Source organism: Macaca thibetana, chromosome 1 (genome assembly GCF_024542745.1).
Source record: "Macaca thibetana thibetana isolate TM-01 chromosome 1, ASM2454274v1, whole genome shotgun sequence".
NCBI lineage: Eukaryota > Metazoa > Chordata > Mammalia > Primates > Cercopithecidae > Macaca > Macaca thibetana.
Genome location: NC_065578.1, coordinates 96,726,808 through 96,747,150, shown reverse-complemented (window position 1 = coordinate 96,747,150; position 20,343 = coordinate 96,726,808). Strand labels below are relative to the sequence as shown.

The window sequence follows — 20,343 nt, the reverse complement described above, 5'->3', positions numbered from 1 at the left end:
GACAGGCAATGATCATATAAAATATTTCAGCATTACATTTGCTTTGCAGTTGCATTTTATTTTTTAAAAGTTTCATCTAAGTAATGAATATTTAGTCAATAATTAATATTCAAAGTCAACAAAAATATCTACCGTGTCTTTCATGTACGAATATTATGATTGTCCCTGTGGATGATACTGCATGATGAAAAAATACATCTTCTCTAACTTTGAACAACTCAAAATCTTAAGCAAAGATGAAATTTAAGTTCATGAAATTAAAATAATTTTAAGGCGACTGTAAAAGCAAATGGATAATTTGTGTGGTTATAGAGAGTTAATATATACAGAGTTAACTCTGACTTTCCCAAAGGGTTATCCAAGGTAATTCATCCCTAGTGTACCACAGCCTTACAACCACTCTATACCCACTCATCCCTTGCCCTTTTGTATATTTTCAAATCACCTACTTGAAATTATATTACGTATTTATTTTTTTCTTATTGTATTTTCCACTAGAATGAAAACTTCATGAGAGAAGTAGCTTTGTCTTATTACTGTCAAGCTCTGGCAGATAGAGTAGCAGTTGAATACATATTTGTGGAGTGAATGAATTAACGAGTATCACCAAATAAGGATTATTATAGACTGGTTATACAACATGCAGCCCACTACTAGGCAAATAAGGTAATTATGGCTGATGATACCTTTCTGTTTACCATGCATATACCTTAGTTATTATGCAAGTTTAGATATTCATTAAACAGCAGTTATAACAATGAACCACAACAAGGAGAGATATAAAAGAGAATGAACTGATCATCTTTTCAATTTTCTATTTTTTAGGGCTGCTTCTGAGCTCATCCTGATTTCTTTTAAAGCCAGGAAACTCAGTATTTATTTTTATTGATTCACTTAATATTGTATCAGGGCGAAATACAGGAAATTTAATGTCCAAACAGTTCTTCACTATCTAATTAGGAATTAAAGAATATAAGTAAAATGCTTCTTATATATTAGGATTTTATCTATATTATATATATGTAAATATATATACACACACACACACATATATATATACACACACATAATAACAAAAGTTGTAGTCAAGTTTGGACTTGAATTTTTTTTAGATGGAAGTATGTTGCATATTTTGGTATTGTAGAAGTGACCAGAAATATCATAGAAATAAAATATCAAAATATTTTTATTCTTTATAAATCATAACCTTTATCAAAAGTCACAAACATGGTAAAAATGACCTGATAGTCATTCTTTTGTGAATTTGTGTTCAAACGTAGGGTAAGACATTTATCTAGTGTGCCATTCATGCATGGGGACTCGAAATTCTTTCTTTCTTGCTTTTTTTGTTTTTTAAGATGGAGTTTCACTCTTTTGCCCAGGCTGGAGTGTAGCGGCACGATCTCGGCTCACTGCAACCTCCACCTCCTGGGTTCAAGCGATTCTCTTGCCTCAGCCTCCCAAGTGGCTAGAATTAAAGGCACACATCACCGTGCCCAGCTAATTTTGTTTTTTAGATTTTTAGTAGAGGCCAGATTTTACCATGTTGGCCAGGCTGGTCTCGAACTCCTGACCTCAGGTGATCCGCCTGCCTGGGCCTCCCAAAGTGCTGAGATTACAGGCGTGAACCACCGCACCCAGGCTCAAAATTATTTCTTACCCTTACCCGTTAGTAGCCACAGAGTGCTCATCAAACATCACTTTAATACAGGATTAAGTACTGGAAATAATGTTAGCAGTGTATATTTGTAACTCTGAGTACATCCCAAAGAGAAATATACTTGATTTTGAATATGCTTGTAATACAAATGGCTATTCCCACTCTAATACGGATAATTCAAAGTTAGTGACATCACCACAACAATGAATTTATGCAGTATTCAAATTGGTAGCATTTCTACATCCTAAAATATATTTTTGTAATGCTCATTTTTATTCATGAAATCTTAACAAAATTCATATTTACTGTTATTCTTCTTTTCCTTCTGCTTTAATAGGTGCTTTAGGCTTAAGTTCATCATACCAAATTGCCCAAAAGTCTAGGAAGTAATATTCAGAAGTTGTTTCTCACTCACTTTGGAAAATATTTTCTCCAATCAAACTTTAAACAAATTATTAGCTTTAATTAAATGTGAAAGAAAACAAAAGCATACGATAAAAAAAACCTTTTGGTGTAAAGAGCTGATACAATAAGACCAACTTGAATATTCACAACTTTTCTATAATAATTGATTGCAACATAATCACAGTAAAATTTCAGCACACTTTAAGTACATTTAATTGCATAAAAGTAAATATATAACTCTGAAATTATTAACAAAATACTACTTAAGTATACTTTGTAAAAGTAAACCTATATTTTACGTAGTCTGACCATTTTTCCCTTTTCTAGTAGTATATAGTTCTGTTATCTTTTCTAACTAATGTATCTTTGGATACCTATAACACTATTGATACTTTTTTCAAATAATTTTATCATAGTATCCAGTTATGTAACAAGTAGTATTCATTTATTCATCTGTTAAATACATTTCTATTGAGAAAAATTAAAATCTGAATAAAATCTGAAGGAAAGGTAAATGAGTAAGTTAATTCACTTAAGGGCAGGAGCAAGTGTGTGTGATATGAATGGGATGGATATTGTGGATGGAGAAAACAACATTTATAAACTCTAGCCTGGGAGTTAAACATAAGTAGACTAATATGACTTTCCTAACATACTATATAGTGACTAGTTTTCACTGTATGTCATGGTTTAGATGTATTATATAGGCTATTGTCTCTTTCTTATTTAGAAATAACCGTGGCTATAATATAATAGCATTACTGTTTTATTTCTTAAGAGGCATCTCTATGGTATATAAGGTTTAGGGAATTCTATTACGAATAACATAAGCTTAGTTTATACATTGTGGATGAATCAATTTATGCATGTGCCATCTGAGGAGATCTGTATGTGAGCGAGACATAGAAGCCCTGTATACTCTACTCTCTCTTAGAGGATAGAGGGGATTTGAAGACCAATTGTGGTTGGTTATCATGTATCAACTGAAATACCCACTTCTATCTCCTTCATCAGTTGCCCCTGTGTTAACATGCAGCATCGAAATTCCTACTTGTGCCAGGCCCAAAGCTATTGATTACCCAGGTCTTCTAAGAAGTTACATCTTCTAAATGCCTATTGTTATGTATTTGCTTTTCATAATATAAGTTTTGCCTACAAACACAGCACCTAGCATCAAAAGCAAGGCAATTTATGAGCACCACCCATCAGAAGAGATTTAGTGCCGTGTTATTTATAATAAAACCTGGAAATAATCTCAACATCCAAAAATTAATAAATAAGTAAAACAGGATGTATCTATATGATTTATAAATTATTATATGAAATATTTGCCTATTAAAATTGTATTTTTAAAGAAGCTTAGTGACACAGGAAATGCACATTCTATAAAAATGAAGGCTATACAACTAAAAATGTGAGCATTAAATTTTGAGTACAGTGTATTTACTCAATAAAGGAGTAAAATTTTCTTACTCAAAGGAAATAGACCTTTTTAATTTTGTTTCTATTTAGTTGTTTCATTATTAGTAATTTTAGTTTTTTCTTCTTTATTCAAGTTGGGATTTGCTTCCACAATAATTGAGAACTTTTTTTATAATCAGGAAAATATTTTCTTTAACCTTGAAAAATATAATGTAGGAATATTGAATGAATTATGGCAAATAGTTGTTTCTTTTCTCATTCAAGGTAAGACAAGTAGATATGATTTTAATCTGTAGCAGGATAAGAAAGATATTCATTGGAATTTGATGATTACAAATATTATGAGGAGCAGAGTCTACTGTATCTCTTGCTAGGGATAATTTGAAAGAAAATAAGAAAGCTAGAATGATTTAAGCACCATAAAGCTAATATGTGAGAGGACTTGGTAAATCATTAACTGTGGTATATAGGTTAGTTTTAATATTGTCTGGGAACTTCTTCAGATCCTATTTAGGCCTGTGATCTCAATTATGTGTTTAATTAGCAAAGTTCATTTTTGGTGTCTCAGACAGTTGCTGATTTCACATTGTAAGAATTCAGGGATGTTGTTTAAACCACAATTGATTTATTTTAAAATATCTTATAAACTCTTTATCTTTACATACATTTATTGCCTTGTAATATAACAAATGATCTCTTTCATCATGTCATTAATTATAATTGTGAGAACTGTAAAATGATAGTTAAATGATACATTTGTTGTATACATCGTTTATGTAAAGCACAGTTATAGGTTCTGATAGTTCAGATTAATTTTATTGTTAGGTTTCTTTGACTATATGTTTGCAAATATTAACTCCTTAACCCCTTGCAATCTGCCTTCCATCTTATTAGGTGTCTATAACTACATTCACATAAGTTGCCAATAACTCTGAGTAGTATGTTCTATTACTTACATTTCAGTCTTCGTTCTACGTAATTTCTCTGCAGTATTTTACCTCAATAATTTCATCCACATCTTTTTTAGGGGAAGTGGTCTTCTCATTTATATTGTTTTTCCTGGTTGTTCTCCTCTCTCTCTGACCATTATAAGGATTCTGCACCTCAATATTAATGATCCCAAAGCTTAAGCCCTTTTCCTTCCATCTTCTCATCCGTTCACAAGCCTTCAACCGCCATCTACAAATTACAGTTTAATCTGAGAGTTATGCTAATGACTCTCAAATCTGTTTCCAAAAATCCTTTCCTGAGATCCAAATTGCTATTAACTCTCAACCAGATTCTTTCAGGTAGATGTCCCATAGAGACCTCAAACTCAATGTATCTAAAATTCATTCACCCTTCCCTACCCCTTGTCAAAACCTGCTTCTAAATGCCTATTGTCTTCTCACTTGGTTGATGACAGTGCTATCCTCCAACAATTGGGATCTACAGAATTTTAAATTTTCATTCCCCAACTCTGATTTGTCCTTATCTTGAAAGTTTTTAACATTCATCTTTAAAATAACATCCTTGTCCACTTGAAATGATTGATTTTCACTGACATTGCTTTACATTAGCCATACCTTCTCTTTTTAACTGGTCTCCTGCTTGGACTCTTATCTGACACTCTCATCCCACAGACATATATAAGAGTTAAGTTTCTAAAACATGGATCTAAACATATGGCTTTTCTTATTGCCGAAAGGATAAGGCACAAAATCTTTCAGAAACTGACGCTAAACTCTAGCTGAACCATGTAGACATGTCTCCTCACTGCTTCCTTCATAGGCACTAGTTTCCTTCCCATTTCATGTGATACCATGAATTCCTATACTTTTGAGCCTTTTCTTAAGTATTTTTTAGTCATGCACTGTTCCATAGGCTCTACTCCAGCAAATGATTTTGTGAATCCCTCAAGATTCCAAACTACAATCACCTTCACTGTTGTCTCCTCACATCTCTCTCATACACACACACTCTAGAAGTTAATAAAAGTAATCACTCCACTGCTAAGTTTCCATTCACTTCGTAGACACTTCAAGTAGAACAGATTGTTTTGGATGGTTTTTATGTCTGTCTATTTTACCAAACCAACAATGGCCTAAACCATGAAGACTGTAAAGCTTTCACGGTTAGATGCAGGATGGTTGCAAGTGCTCTTACATTTAAGGACATTGGTCCAGATTCAAAAGGTTTCAGTATTCCCAAAATTATTCACTTTCAAAAAATGAAAAAACATTAGGAAATTTGTGAGTTGCATTTGTGATTTTAGCAGTTTTATGTTAAGTTCTAGGAATAGTAGCAATTGGAAAGGTATGAGATAAAGACTTCTTTATAGTGCTGGATGTTGCCTTTGCCCAGATGATGTAAAAATCTAATTAGGTGCTACTGCTTCTAGATGTTAATTACATAACCAGCAAAGTTCACCATAGTGTGCTTCTTTTTAAGTGAAAAAAAAAGCAAAGTTTCAAACTATCTAAATTTAGCAGTCCTTTGGGTACTCTGCATTTGTTGAATATTACACAAGTAAATACCCATCTGTTTTAGTACTAATATGATTTTTGTATATCAAGCAGTTTAAAGTTTTTTTCCCCCATGAAAACTTCATCAAATGTTTTATCAACAATGTAGGCTTCAGGCAGTTCTGTAAAGTTGAGTTGGGATAAATGAAAGATCCTTGTCGAATTGGTAATCATGCAGGTATTGAGAATGAAAGGGAGATCATATTTTAATTTAACTTCAGTGCCTCAAGATATTTTCCCTTATGGACTATATTACTGTTCTCTGTCTACATATCCATCTTGTAGATATCATAGCCACTGTTAATACATTTCAAATAAAGCTTTCCTGGATCTGGGTGATATATATCACTACTTTCTGCAAGGGTCTCCTGAATTATATGAGGGCTTACTCATTATGACATATTAAAATGCTAAACGATTAATAGAAAAACAGAGATATATTGTAATTCTAAAGGCCATTTTTATATTCTATTAACCCTGACATAGTTTAAGTGTCATAACTGAAACTATAACTTGATTGTAAGTTCTTTGAGGACGAAGTTGATGCCTTACTCTTGTAATTTCCACATAGTCCATGAAACTAAGGGCCTGCTCAGCAGGCCAATAGCTCCTTTCTAAAGAAAAGTAACCAGAAGCAGTATTTGGCATATACCTGCCGTAAAAGTGTGTGTCCTGGCTACCTTGACCACAATTTATTGGATCAGATATTGTATCCTGAGCAAAAAGCAACCACTTGGAGACCAAATAAAAAGAGGTCAGCAACTTGTCAGGAAGTGTGACGCCATAACCCAGGCAATAATGTCTCTCCACACTGGATAGTGGTCCACTGCCTATATCAATTAACACTCATAATTGCAAGCCACAGAAACTGACTGGCTGTCAGAAGTGAAAGGAGATTTATTGGCAGGATACAAGATGGCTTATGGAATCAAAGAAGATAGGAATAGCAGGCTTAGAAAATGGGCAAAAAAACAAAAAAGGGCCGGAGAATGGACACCAAGAGTTGTCCGGCTAATACAGCCTCTACCAGGGTTGATATCCACCACTACTGCCATCACTGGATACTGTCAGGAGATGCTGCACCGCACACTACCACAAATACACTTTAACCACTTTTCTGATTGTGAGGTTAAAACTTTGGGCTAGATCTTCAGTTGGCTAGGCCTAGATCATGTACTGGTTTTTTTGGTTGCAAGAGAGTAGAAAGAGTAAGACCCTCTTTTCAAACGCTTGCAAAATGCAGATAGTTCTTGTGTCCTACCAATGCTTCATACGGTTTAAATTTCCTACAAATAGGAAGGGAAGTGAAATGTCAAATAGCCGAAATATAAAGAACACTATTTGTACTGAGTCTTCTTCTCTGTGGATTTGTTTTTAAATATATATATACACACACACACTCGTGTGTATATATTATATATACATATGTGTGTATATATAGATGTATATGTATGTGTATATACATGTGTGTGTATATATATGTGTGTGTATACATATATATATATATAAAACAGTGAAAAAATTGAATTGGAAAACCAAATTCAATTCAATTTTCAAAAAAATTGAGAGAGAGCCAAAAGGTAATATAGGAAAATGGAGAACGTAAATAGAAGTAGAAATGGAATAAGAGATGCTGAGAAATAAGAGCAGATATATTCATATTGCAAAGTTTTTAATCCTTAAAACAATAGACACCCATTCCTAAAGGAACAACAAGAAAACAAGAGCTGCTCTTTAGAGCTGCTACGCATCTTACAAAATGAGTGTTGGTGTCCCAATCCTCAGAGGCCTAGCTCTTCCTTTACGTAAAACATTTCACTTACTTTTTTAGTTTTCCAGGTATAGTTGTAATAAACTACCCAAAATGGGGTAACCTCGCCATGTTTCCTTTCCTTGACACCTGAAAAATTAAAATAGAGAACTCTCTTTTTACACACAAGCACCCCTTATGATATGTATGCTTATAATCCACCACGTGAGTGTAATAAATACATTGATAAGGAATTTTAGGTTCAAGATTGCTGAAGATTTTAGACAAAATCCAGTATCCATGAGTTTCATTTTGAATTTGTGAATACCACACTTATAAAAGGTCATGTTTAAAGCCTTCTCTATCCCACATTTTCACCGAAGACTTCTACCAAAGTCACCCACTTTAGTATTTCCTTAGTAGTATTCTTTCCTTTAGTATTTAGTTTTGAGTATTTAGCTCGAAAAGGGATATCAGTCCACAGAGCTAGCAAAAACAAACAAAATTGCCTAGATATTTGTTTCTAGCTCCTACAGCAGCAGTGGGAAGAAATTCTTTAAAGAACTATACCAACTTGTTATGGATGAGTTCTCCTTAGTCGGAACCATTCATTGCCAAGGGATTGCAGTTTTTCTCTGCTAGGTTATTTAAAATTGCCTCAATGGTAATTCTTTCTTGCTTGGATTTCATAACATTCCCAGGACAGAAGCATGACTTCCCTAGACTCTCTTCATCCTAAATGTATCAGCATGGTGGGTGCTCCAGGGCAGAACGCTGCCTCACACTAGCTTCCTCCCTGTGTTGGTTAATCATTCACTTCAACATGGGATTATAAAAATACTGAGGTTTTGTGCTTGTGGTTGTTTTATAAGTCTAGCACTGAAATACATAAGCTAACTGAATAGACCAACAGATGTATAAAATATCAATTGTTATACTGTTTACACTAATGCTTTGCATTAAGAAAACAAATGCCAAGCTGCTTGAAGTCTGCAAAGAATGAAAACTCCTTATTATACACTTAAATACACACTTGCCCTTATCCAAAATGAATCCATACATAGTAGGGCAAGCAGCTGCCTGTATTTCATAACCCACTGAGGTCTTTTTAATGTGTTCTAAGCAATGATTAGGAAACCTGCTGGGGTTCATTTTGGCTCAGCTGGTCCACAATTTTGAACACCTACTGGTGGTATCAGGAAAATATGTGCATGACCTGTTTCTCCATATATTAAGACCTTCCAAATTATGCTGCATACCCTCATTAATAAGCAAACTATGGATAACACCCTTTTTGTATGGTAGATAAAACTAGCATTTGAATTTAAAGATAAATAATATCCCACACATAAGGAAAGTTCAAGCTCCTTTTTTACTCAGTATAAAGGATTCAACAAAAGAATAAACTATTCTGAAATGCTTTAATGTAGAGAATTTGAAGGTATCCTAATTACTGCGAAATATGGCCAGTGTATGGCTCTCGAAGAGTTTTTTGTTTACCTATGAAGATAAGCCTATGGAGCCTGTGTCAATCTTGGTTTTAGAATAAAACATGATAAAAGCTAAGACAAGGGAAATAGACCTGGAAATATACACCATAGGTAAAGAAAAACATTAAAAAGCCGAAAGGAATGGCTGCCCCTAAGTGACAGACAAGTCATGGATCAAGTATGGGAGCAAGGTGGGCAACTTCAGGTCCATTCAGGCAGGCACGGAGGCTCAGAGGGATCCAGTCCAGAAAGAAGTGAACAATGGATAAAGTCTAGAAATGTGGAGTACAGATAGTGGGAAGGGAGAACTAGACTTCAAACAAGCAGAATGGATTATGAAAGCTAAATCAGACATTAGAATGGAGTACAGTTCAGAACAGAGGGCACTGAAGGCTCAACACACCTGGAAGAAGTTTCATCTGACCTCTCAATGAAATTTTATTTTGTTTCATTTTATTTTATTCTATTCTATTCTATTTTATTTTTTGAGACAGAGTCTTGCTCTGTTGCCCAGGCTGGAGTGCAGTGATGCAATCTCGGCTCACTGCAGCCTCCACCTCCTGGGTTTAAAGGATTCTCATTCCTCAGCCTCCTGGGAGGAGGGATTACAGGTATGTGCTACCACGCCTGGATTTTTTCTTTTTTTTCTTTTTTGTACTTTTAGTAGAGACAAGGATTCGCCATGTGAGCCAGGGTAGTCTTGAACGCCTGGCCTCAAGTGATCCACCTTCCTCAGTCTTCCAAAGTGCTGGGATTACAGGCATGAGCCAATGTGCCCAGCCTCTCAATGATGTTTTTAAGAAGTTTGTCATTGATTGTATCTGTAAGAGGCAAAGAATTGGAATGAGGATTAGTATATACACTGATTTCTCTGGCCATCCTCCCTTGATGGATAATTTTGTCTTGCGGACACAAAGGTATCATCATCTCCTTTATCCATGGGCTTCTGCACAGTAGCCGAGTGCCACATCACAATAATGACTTTGAGCAAGTTCTGAATCAACATAGCAAGTAGGTGTCCAAACTCTTTAGGGATGTCTCTGAGTTGTCTTTTGGCAGAGGTCACTCAATCACTGTCTCCTACCATGTCCCTAAAAGCAGTCTTTTTCTAGAAGAAAAATGGCCCTGCTTCCTGGGATTGGGCCTTTTCTTTCCCCTGAGCATATATTGGCTATTGCTGGGTAGGTCACCAGCAAGGCTCAACTGTATTCAGGACATTCTAAGAGACCTTGTTCTGTCAAGCCAAAGGTAGAACTAGAATTCAGAAGAAACTTGAGAAATTCAGCATAGCTTTCTGAATTCCTCTCAGTGAGATATCCTGAGGTCACTTGGGCAAGTTTTTTTTCTTCTTTGACTTTCCTAGAATATAGCCTAATCCTTTTACAGGGAGAATTCTTCATTCAAGTAGAGAACTGTCGTGTCAGTTGAGTCCTCCAGGAATCAGACACAGAGAGGGAATTAGGAGGGCAAAAGGTTTATTGGAGAGAAATGCTTGTGAAAGGAAAAAAGAGGAAGCAGAATTGGAAAAGGGGAGCCATCGGACCCTGATACAGACACAGGAAAAATCTTTGGCAGCCCAGTAGGGAGCTTCAGGACAAAGAGTGCCTATTAGAGGAGTCCCACATTCACCAGAAATAGCTAGACCCTTGTACTACAGTTTTGCTATCATTCACTGGGGTCTCCCTGAAAGGAGCATGACTCCAGTTTAGAAGTGAGGCGTACCTAAAGGAGGAAGCAGTTAGAGGCAGTCATCTCACCACACTCTTGCAGCTGGGCCAGAGTCTGTTCCTGAAGGTAGATCTGAGTGGTTCATGTCTGTGGCTGTTGCAGTTGCCTGCTTCTGCATGTATTTTTCTAAGACCTTTTCAGAAATTAATTACCCTAGCATATCTACTCACCAGTTCTGGTGAAAGGTTATGCGACTCCTCAACATTTCAGAAAGTTATGTAGAGGGTAGACCCTCTGCCATGCAGGGTCTGAACCCTGCTTCCATTTCTTTGATGCAATATGGGATTCCTGGAATAGAGACAAGGTATTTACATAATAAGATAGCAATAGTGCTACAGTGCCCCTGAGAGGCTCAGTGTCCAGAATAGCACATGAAACTGTGGGCAGAAGGTGTTCATTGATCTGTTTATTTGGGCAGGTACCTCTCAAACTTCGTTACCATGGCCAGGTGAGGCAGTGGATTTCCTATTGGGATTAGCCAGCAGAAGCAAGATAATTCTATGAAATCTGAATCTGATTCTGTAGGGACAAATTGTGGCAGAGGAGATTTGAAATTTGAACAGCTTTCAGGGCTGATCTCTACAATTAACACTGCCATTTGAGAGTAAAGAAGTGAGCTGCAGGGGAGAATCTGAGAGTCCTCACAGAGAATTAAAATGGTGCCTGAAAGAATGCTGGCAGTCAGGAATTAACTAAACAGTGAGTAGTGTATGGCAATTCTTGTCCATTTGTAAAAAAAAAAAAAAAAATGCTTTAGAGACTAAGTGAAATGGGGAGCATTGACACTAAGAATGTCAGAGGAATGGTACACTAGGGAAATTTTGTCTGAAAGGAAGAAAACAAACATCATTAAGTTATATTCACCAGAAATCATATTTAAAGGAACCAAATAGGAATGTAGTTCCTTTTAGCTGATAAAAATATGGACAGCCTCTCCCTTCCCCTCAAGGTCCCAGGGACTGAAGACTGGGAGTTGAGGCAGGGTCAGGGTCAGAGGTACAAACTCAGGAAAAGCCCTCAATATATTAAAAATTCAGACAGAAAGGATCATGGTCATCCCGGCCCTTAGGTGGGTTCTCGTGGACTCCCAGGCCACAGTAGGGGACAGTTCTCTTGAAGTATTTTAGCTCACTGATAGCATCAAAAGACTGTTTTCAAACTCAGTTGGCTCCTGGAGTAACAGCTACTAATATCCTGTATCTCCAGCTTATTTTGGCTCCATGGAAGAGGAGATGCAAATGTTTTGTGGTTCATGATGGAAAGCTGGTATGCAATTAGAAATTCTTTTTTTTTTTTTTTTTTTTTTTTTTTTTGAGATGGCGTCTCACTCTATCACCCCGGCTGGAGTGCAATGGCATGATCTCAGCTCACTGCAAGCTCCACCTCCCGGGTTCAAGCAATTCTCCCGCGTCAGCCTCCCGAGTAGATGGGACTACAGGCACCCACCACAACACCCAGCTAATTTTTATATTTTTAATAAAGACAGGGTTTCACCATGTTGGCCAGGATGGTCTCGATCTCTTGACCTTGTGATCCACCCACCTCGGCCTCCCAAAGTACTGGGATTACAGGCGTGAGCCACCGCGCCCAGCCAGAATTTCTTTATTCTTTCATTCAACATGGTGTTTATTGTCTTCCATGTACCAGACTTTTTGCTAGGATAAAAGAGTAAAATACATCCCCTAAAAGACTTTAAATAGTCTAGTACAAAGAAACTGATTATTAAACAGAGAAGATGACTATAAAACACTGTGATAAATGCAGTAATAAATATTAAAGGAGCACTAAAGAGGCAGTCACTTACTAAGCCATCCTGTGCTGAAGTGGGATGGAAGGATTTGTCATGGAGGGCTGCTTTGAGGGCTGTTATTCAAGGGACAAAAAATGAAGGGCATTCCAGGTAGAGAGAAAGAAATAAAAAGCTTGAAATGAGAAACAGAATGGAGAAGGCTATGTGCCTGGGGAGGAGAGGACACACAAGCAGGTCTATGTCATCTTCTACTTAAGGCACAAGGAAGTGGCCAAACACACACACACGCGTACACATGTACACATTCCAGGCATATACACTTACAACATTTTATAATCACATTATGTGTTTTTTGTATGCATTTGTCTCCCCTAGATTATAAAGTATTTTGGTTTATGTTTTTAAAGAACAGGAATAGCATTTTACACATCTCTAAATCTGTATTATCCAATACAGTAACTAAAACAGTGGTCTATTAGGTTATCCTGGACCCAGTATACTATACTCTCAGTTTTCCTCCAAGTACATAGAAATAAGAAAGTCAGTGTCAATTTGTGTGGTGTAGGCTCTTATCAATTCAACAATATTGTTGAATGCCTACTATGTGTCAGGTTCTGTACTACACGCTCTGAAATAATCCGAAATGATAGAACACTTTCAGGATGTCTTTTGTGACATCTAATATCAAATGTCCATTTTATTGTGTGCCTGGTTTGCATTTCCTTGCAGACTCTAGTTTCATCCATCTTAGTATTCAGCATGGAAAAATTGTATTGTGGCTCATGGTCAATAAAGATTTGCCAAAAGGGTAGAACCCACATTACCTACAATGCCACTTTCTTTCATTTTTCTATTTATATTTGAATGCCTTTAGAATTATTTTTAGAATAATAGATGAAATGTATCTATATTAGAAATAATTTACTTGCATTAGCGTGAACACACTTAAGTGTAGAGTTTGTTGTGATTTGGCAAATGTCTATACCCGATTATACCACATTCAAAATACGGAACATTTCAGAGGTAATCACTGCTAACAGGTTACAGCATAAATGTGTAGTCTGTTTTTCATACCTCTATATAAATATATGCACATATTTATATTTTTAAAACAGGATTATACTATCTATGTGTTATTCTGTATCTTGCTTTTGTTCACTTAATGTGTTTTGGATATCTTTCCATGTCAGTTTATGAAGATTTATTTTTAATGGCTGTATAGTATTTCATTGTATGGATTATAATACTTTTCACAAATCTTCCCTTATTGACATTTATTCTTTTTTTCACTACTGCAAACAATGCTGTAGTGAATGGCAGACATCTTTGTACACATATCTTACATGCATGTGAATTTCATTAGGATAGATATTTGGAATTGGAATTTAAAACTTACAAGATGAGCTTTACATTTTTATACATATTGCCACATTGTTCTTCAAAAAGGAATTATTAATTTACTTTCCTATTGAGAGCCTTTGAGAACGCCTGTTTCTTTGCAACCTCAGCGAAGAGGGATATTATCAGTCTACATTTTCAGCAAATCGCAATAGGTAATCATGTTTATTCTTTTATTTTTCTAATTACTAGCGAGATTGAATGTCTTCTCATATTTGCTGGTCATCTGTATATTTTCTTATTGTGGAATATAGACAACGTACATGAAACATATATGTGTGCATGTAAAACAGATACCTACAAACATACATATATATTTTTTAACAAATCATAATATGCACACCATATGACCACTGGGCCAAGAAATAGAACATCTCCAACACCTCAAAAGCTCCCTATATGTCCCTCCCTAACACAACCCTCTCTGTCCACTTTAACACCATCCCTACTCTTTGCTTTGCTTTTCTTCGTAGTTTTATCCCCTGTGTATATGTCTCTAAAGACCATATTTACTTTCTGTTTAAGGAGTTTATGTGAATCAAATTATATTGTATACTTTTGAGACTGGTTTCTTCTGCTAAGCATTATGAGATTCATCCTTATCATTGTATGTAGCTTTAGTGTGTTTATTCCATTGTATGAATGTATTACCATTTATTTTTCATTTTACTCTTGATGGACAATTTGAATTTTTTCCACTTTGGGGCTATTTAAAACAGTGCTATTATGGATATTTTCAACATGTATTCTGGAGTTTGCATCTTTAAAAGGACATACACATAAGAGTGGAACCTAGATCATGCCAAACTGTTTCCCAAAGATTCTTGTACTGATTTACATTCTCCCCAGGGTGTATTGACTTTCCCCCAACCCCCCAATCTGGTAGATATATAATGGCATCACATTGTGGTTTAAATGAGCATTGTCCTTATATGAAAAAAATATGAAAGGTGTTCATGAGGCTGATCACATTTCATGTATTTTTTGGCCATTTGGATTTCATCTTGAATGAAATCCAATGAAGTATGTTATGTTGAATGAAGTATATTAAAGTTTTGCCCATTTTTCTCATTAATTTGCAGGTGGTTCTTTATATATTTTGGATACTACTCCTTTATGAGTTGTGCTGCAGAATCTTGTCTCACTTTGTGCCTTGTCTTTTCACAATGTTTTTAAATATATTAACATTTTAATTTTAATATCTTCAAATATATCAATAGTTTTCCTTTAAAGAAAATGGAGCATTTCCATTACCCTCAACAATTTTGTTACACTTGTTTCCACTTAATTCCTCCTCCATGCCTAATTCTCAGTCTCAACAACCACTGCTCTGCTTTCCATACTCATAGTTTTTCCTCTTATAGAATTTCAGTAAATGTATGCATATAATGTATACTTCTGTAACTCAACATCATTTTGTTTTATTCCAGGTTGTGGCATGATTCATTAGTTTCTTTTTTTGCTGAATCATATTTCATTGTGTGGATATGCAACAATTTTGTTTATTCACTCACATATTGATGAATATTGGTGTTATGTCAAATTTAGACCTATTTTGAAAAAGTTTCTATGAGTATTCATGTGCAAGTTATAATATAGAAGTATTTTTTCATCTCACTTGTATATATAATTAAGAGTTCAATTTCTGGGTTGATTAGTAAGTCCATGTTTACCTTTTTCAGGAACTGCACAACTAATTTCCAAAGTGGTTGGACCACTATTAGAATACTTAAGTCAGGAAAACAGATGCAAGAAGGACACATGCTAAAAAAAAAAAAGTTAATAAAAACAAATCCATTTCAACACATAATCTTTGCATTCACTACTATTATAATTGTACCTGGAATAGTTGACTGCCTGTCCTGTTTTAATGACACAGATGGATAATACATCACTTTTGCTCATTATTTTGCAGCTACTTCTAGTCTTACAGGAATAAGTGAAGTAGAAGCCTTTTATAATTCTAGTTTACAATTGATGGCTGAATTTCACTTTAGGGAGCAATTTTGCTAAAGAAGATGATGGTTTAGGACATGATAATGGGAAAGAAAATTAAGAAGGTGAAATTGGTACTGAGATTGATCTTCTGGGCCCCAGTTCTTTCCATCAGAAACACGGATGTAATGAAAATTCTAGCCACCTCTTGGCATGTCATATGAATTAAGACTTAAGAGTTGCTTAGTGAAAAACATTTTATAACTGGTAAAATTTTTCAGTGGATTCATTGAAATACCACCTTCTAAGAAAGCCATTTTGAAAAGAATTGTACAGAGTGAAAATTACTAGGTAAATGGGAGAGAAATGTTTCTTCAAGTCAAAATTTCACTTGTAATTTAGCTTATCAGGAAATTCTCAGTCTCATTCTGTAGTGCTTCTTCCTTTGCAGAGGACGTGAAACCAGTGAGGTTTGATGCCCTAAGTAATTGGTGGAAATGCCTGCTCTACAATGAAGGGGTCATCTTCAGGGTCTCAAAAGCAGCAGGATGGATCATTTATAGAACTCCCTTAATGTGTTACTAAATACAGAGTAGTTACTAGAATTAAAAATTCTTATCTTGTGGCCCAGATTAGAAATTAAGCTTTAAAAACAACCAGTTCTGCATAATGGACATTACTGCAGCAAGTAATCTGCATTCCTCAGCATTACATTTTCTAGTTGTATTGTCACCGTTGTTTGATTTTCATAGGAATCTATTCCTGATAAGATTAGTTGCAGGCAGACACTGGGATGTACCTCATCAAAATTTTCAAATAGGCCAAATTTGCCTCTAGCTTGCTTTTATCAAAACTCTTTTCAGCACTTCACAAGTCTGGTCTGGTACCTTCACTTTACGTAGTATCCTCAAGACCACCATTTACTCCCTAGATCTGCTGCTCATTCTCTTAGGGGCTTCAAGTGTCTTTCTGCTTATATGCCATGCACCTCCATCACAGGAAATCATTTTGTTGCTTCAGAGCTTTCTTTGGGGATCACACTGAATAACAAAAGAGTTAACAGGTATTGAAGAACATGCACACACACACACACACACACACACACACACACAAAGAGAGAGAGAGAGACAAGCAACTACTGTGACAGAAATTGCAAATCATGTTCAGGGAGAAGCATTATTAATGCCTTTAGAAAGCACCAGTAAAGCCTTTGTGATCTAGGTAGACGTTTTTGTGTATTAGACATTTTTAAAAATTTGTTAAGCTATTCTATTTTGTTTAATTATCTATCACTTTTTCACAGAATTAACAACTGATTTGTAAAATAGTCTTCCTACATTTCATGCTTTTAGACATTATCATAAAATATATCTGGGTTTTTCTTAAATCTAGACATGGTTTATATTTTGATGGGTATATAAGTAAATAATCTGAAAATATGCCAAGTGCCAAGTTTTCACTCATTCCTCATTCATTGACACAACAGATATTTTTTAGTGCCCAGAAATGGAGCAGTCAATAATTTTTTCTTCTCCTTCTCCTTCTGCTACTTCTTTTTGTATGTGTTGGTAATGGTAAACTCTCAACTTCTCTGAGAGATAGGAGTACTTTTGTATATTTCTGATCCTGAAGATTTGGAGAAGAATTGGAAATTGTCTAAAACTTATTTATTTCAATAAGATTCTAAAAACTGTCTTGTTACAAAAGGCAAAGCCATCTGATGCTATCACTAGAAAATGAGAAGGTCAAGATGTAGAAACACTGTTAATTGCTTTTAGATTTTGAACATTCATATCAAAATTGTGAAGAAACCAGGAAAATGTAAATAGTTACAGTCTATTCTTTAATTCCCCAAAGCATATAGATTCATTTCATGATGTTATTGACCTCACCACCTTTCTGGTTGTATTAGAATATTCTCTATTATACCTGTCAAAGAAAACATTGCAATGTACAGAACAGTCATTAATTTTTATGATAATTTTGGTTAGAAGTTGTTTTTAAAATTTTCAGGTAATCAAACTGTACTTACACTTGACTATGATGATTAGTCAGCAGCTGGCTTGGCTAAGTATGAAGATGAGAAAAATATATGTGAACACCGTCAACTTTACTCATGGAACTATGGGAGGGTCAAATTATGCTATCTCAAAATAGAGACAGATGATTCAAGTACACATTGCTAACCAAAAACCCCATATATTTCTAAGAATTTGAAAAACTTTGAACAAATTCCAAATTGTTAAACAATGGGGTAAGAGGCAGTCATTTAAAGCAGTCACCTAGTGAAAATCAGAAAAAAAAGTCTGACAAATGTTCAAAGTAAATTATTATGGCATGGGGGTCAATAGTATTGAAAGCCGCTTAGAAGCCTATGTCAGATTATTAGTGTTTACTCTATTGGAACTAAATAATATTTCAAATTTGTTTCAGCAATTCTTACCAGGATGCATTCCATGTATTATGCCATTCAAGTGATCTTTAAATTATTGTCAAATTCTACCTTAAAGAGAGCTTCCACAAAGGACATGCAATTCATATCATCTAGAGTTACTGTCATTTCTAGGCTAAGTCCCATGGAAATTCATAACTTAGAAATGAAAGTCACAAAGATGCAACTGCCTTCATAATACCAATGCAGTGGTTATAAATATTTCATGAGCATTGCATGGGCAGGGGCAGATCTCCATTTTCATGAGTTAGAATTTGTATAGCTAAGTCTCCACATTTTACTATTCATAATGCATAGTATGCCCTGTAGTGCATTCCATACAGTACTTTTTTAATATTTATGTTTAATGAAGAAATTACTGTTCTAAAAAGAGAACAAGCCAAGTCAAAGACTTCTTTTTAAAAGTATTAAGTTTTGCTTAATAGAGACGATAACAATCAACAGAAATTACCTCATTGCAGTATCCTAGCACAAAAATGCATAACTTTTTGAGTAATACAGGATGATGGATCAAGACACATTAAACTTAAGTGAAAAGGTTCTCTCTAAAGGTTACAACATTACAAATCTCATCTTAAAGGAATTCGAAAGGTTAAAATGCAAAGAGCAACTTTCTTACATATAAAAATATTAATTACAAATGATATGCTTGCCTACTATTTCATAGTTTAAATATATGACTGTATTTGTCTGGGTTTTTCTTTTATTCAAAAACATTTTAACTTGCTAAGATAATATTACCCAGTTCAATAATGAATTGCTATTGCATACTTTAAGGTAATTTATCAAAGCACATTATCAGTACCTGTCAGAATAAATTTCGCACTAAAAGTAATGAAAAAAAGGACTATTGTATGTGTTGAAATCAAAGAACATTACTGTACTGTAGCTAAGTTATTCAATGGAAAGGATAGGTGTTTGCCCTCTAAATGATACTTGCCCCATGAGAAAATAAAGGCCTGGAAAATCACAGAAAATAGGCACAGGAAAATGTCTATTTCTTGCTTTTTAAAATGAGCGTTTGATATTTTATTTCATTTTTGTCATTTTGATCAATTCTTTCAAGTACGTGAGTGCTGAAAAATGCTGCACAGATCTTGATAACATTTACAAAAGTAAATTAAAGTAACTGATCAGCTCATTATAATACAAGGCTGAATTATTCCATATTTGCAAATGCTACATATCACATGTAGATTGATGATGAAGTCATAGATAGATTTTATTTTGAATACACATCAAGACTAAGTCTAATAATGAAAACAACAAGCTTTAGATTTAATATCATTCACTTGAGAGTCGGCAGTTTAAATATTTTTTATTTTGCTTAAACCAATGAGATCACTAGAAATTTTGTAATGTTTCCTGTATTTACTATCAAAAGTTTGTGTTTCATTCCTGATAATATTTAACTGAAAGCGGGAAACACTGTCTTCCATTTTGTTCTTTGAAATTTTATTTTCTAAAGGCTCTCTTGAGGAATTTAACCTTTATGTGATGATTTTGCAGTTCACTTGAAGTGTGTTAACCTTAGTTCCCTAATGAGTCTAGGTGTAATACTGAGGAGGAATTTGAGAAATATATCATGTAGCTCATTGTCAAGTTGGATTTGTCTTGCACATCTCCAGCTTTGCTGTTGTTCCAGTACACATTTTGATCACAATTCTTTAATTATGTTCTATATTTAACCGACCTATTTGAACAGGATCCAGAGCTGGTGCGTAACATCTGCCGCTGGGTTAGGCAAGCTGTTCAGATTCCTTTTTTTGCCAAGCTGACCCCAAATGTCACTGATATTGTGAGCATCGCAAGAGCTGCAAAGGAAGGTAAGAACTTGACTTGAATCAGT

The 20,343-nt window shown here is 35.0% G+C and overlaps 1 protein-coding gene across 4 annotated transcripts in view; it reads left to right on the top strand.

Annotated features, from left to right (window-relative positions):
• DPYD (dihydropyrimidine dehydrogenase) overlaps positions 1 to 20,343 on the top strand; it is an 861,482-nt gene that overhangs the window by 604,642 nt on the left and 236,497 nt on the right. For all 4 annotated transcript variants that reach the window (XM_050807345.1, XM_050807361.1, XM_050807352.1 and 1 more), the window contains one exon: positions 20,200 to 20,320. In XM_050807345.1, the coding sequence (XP_050663302.1) occupies positions 20,200 to 20,320 (121 nt within the window). The remainder of the gene's footprint in view (positions 1 to 20,199; positions 20,321 to 20,343) is intronic.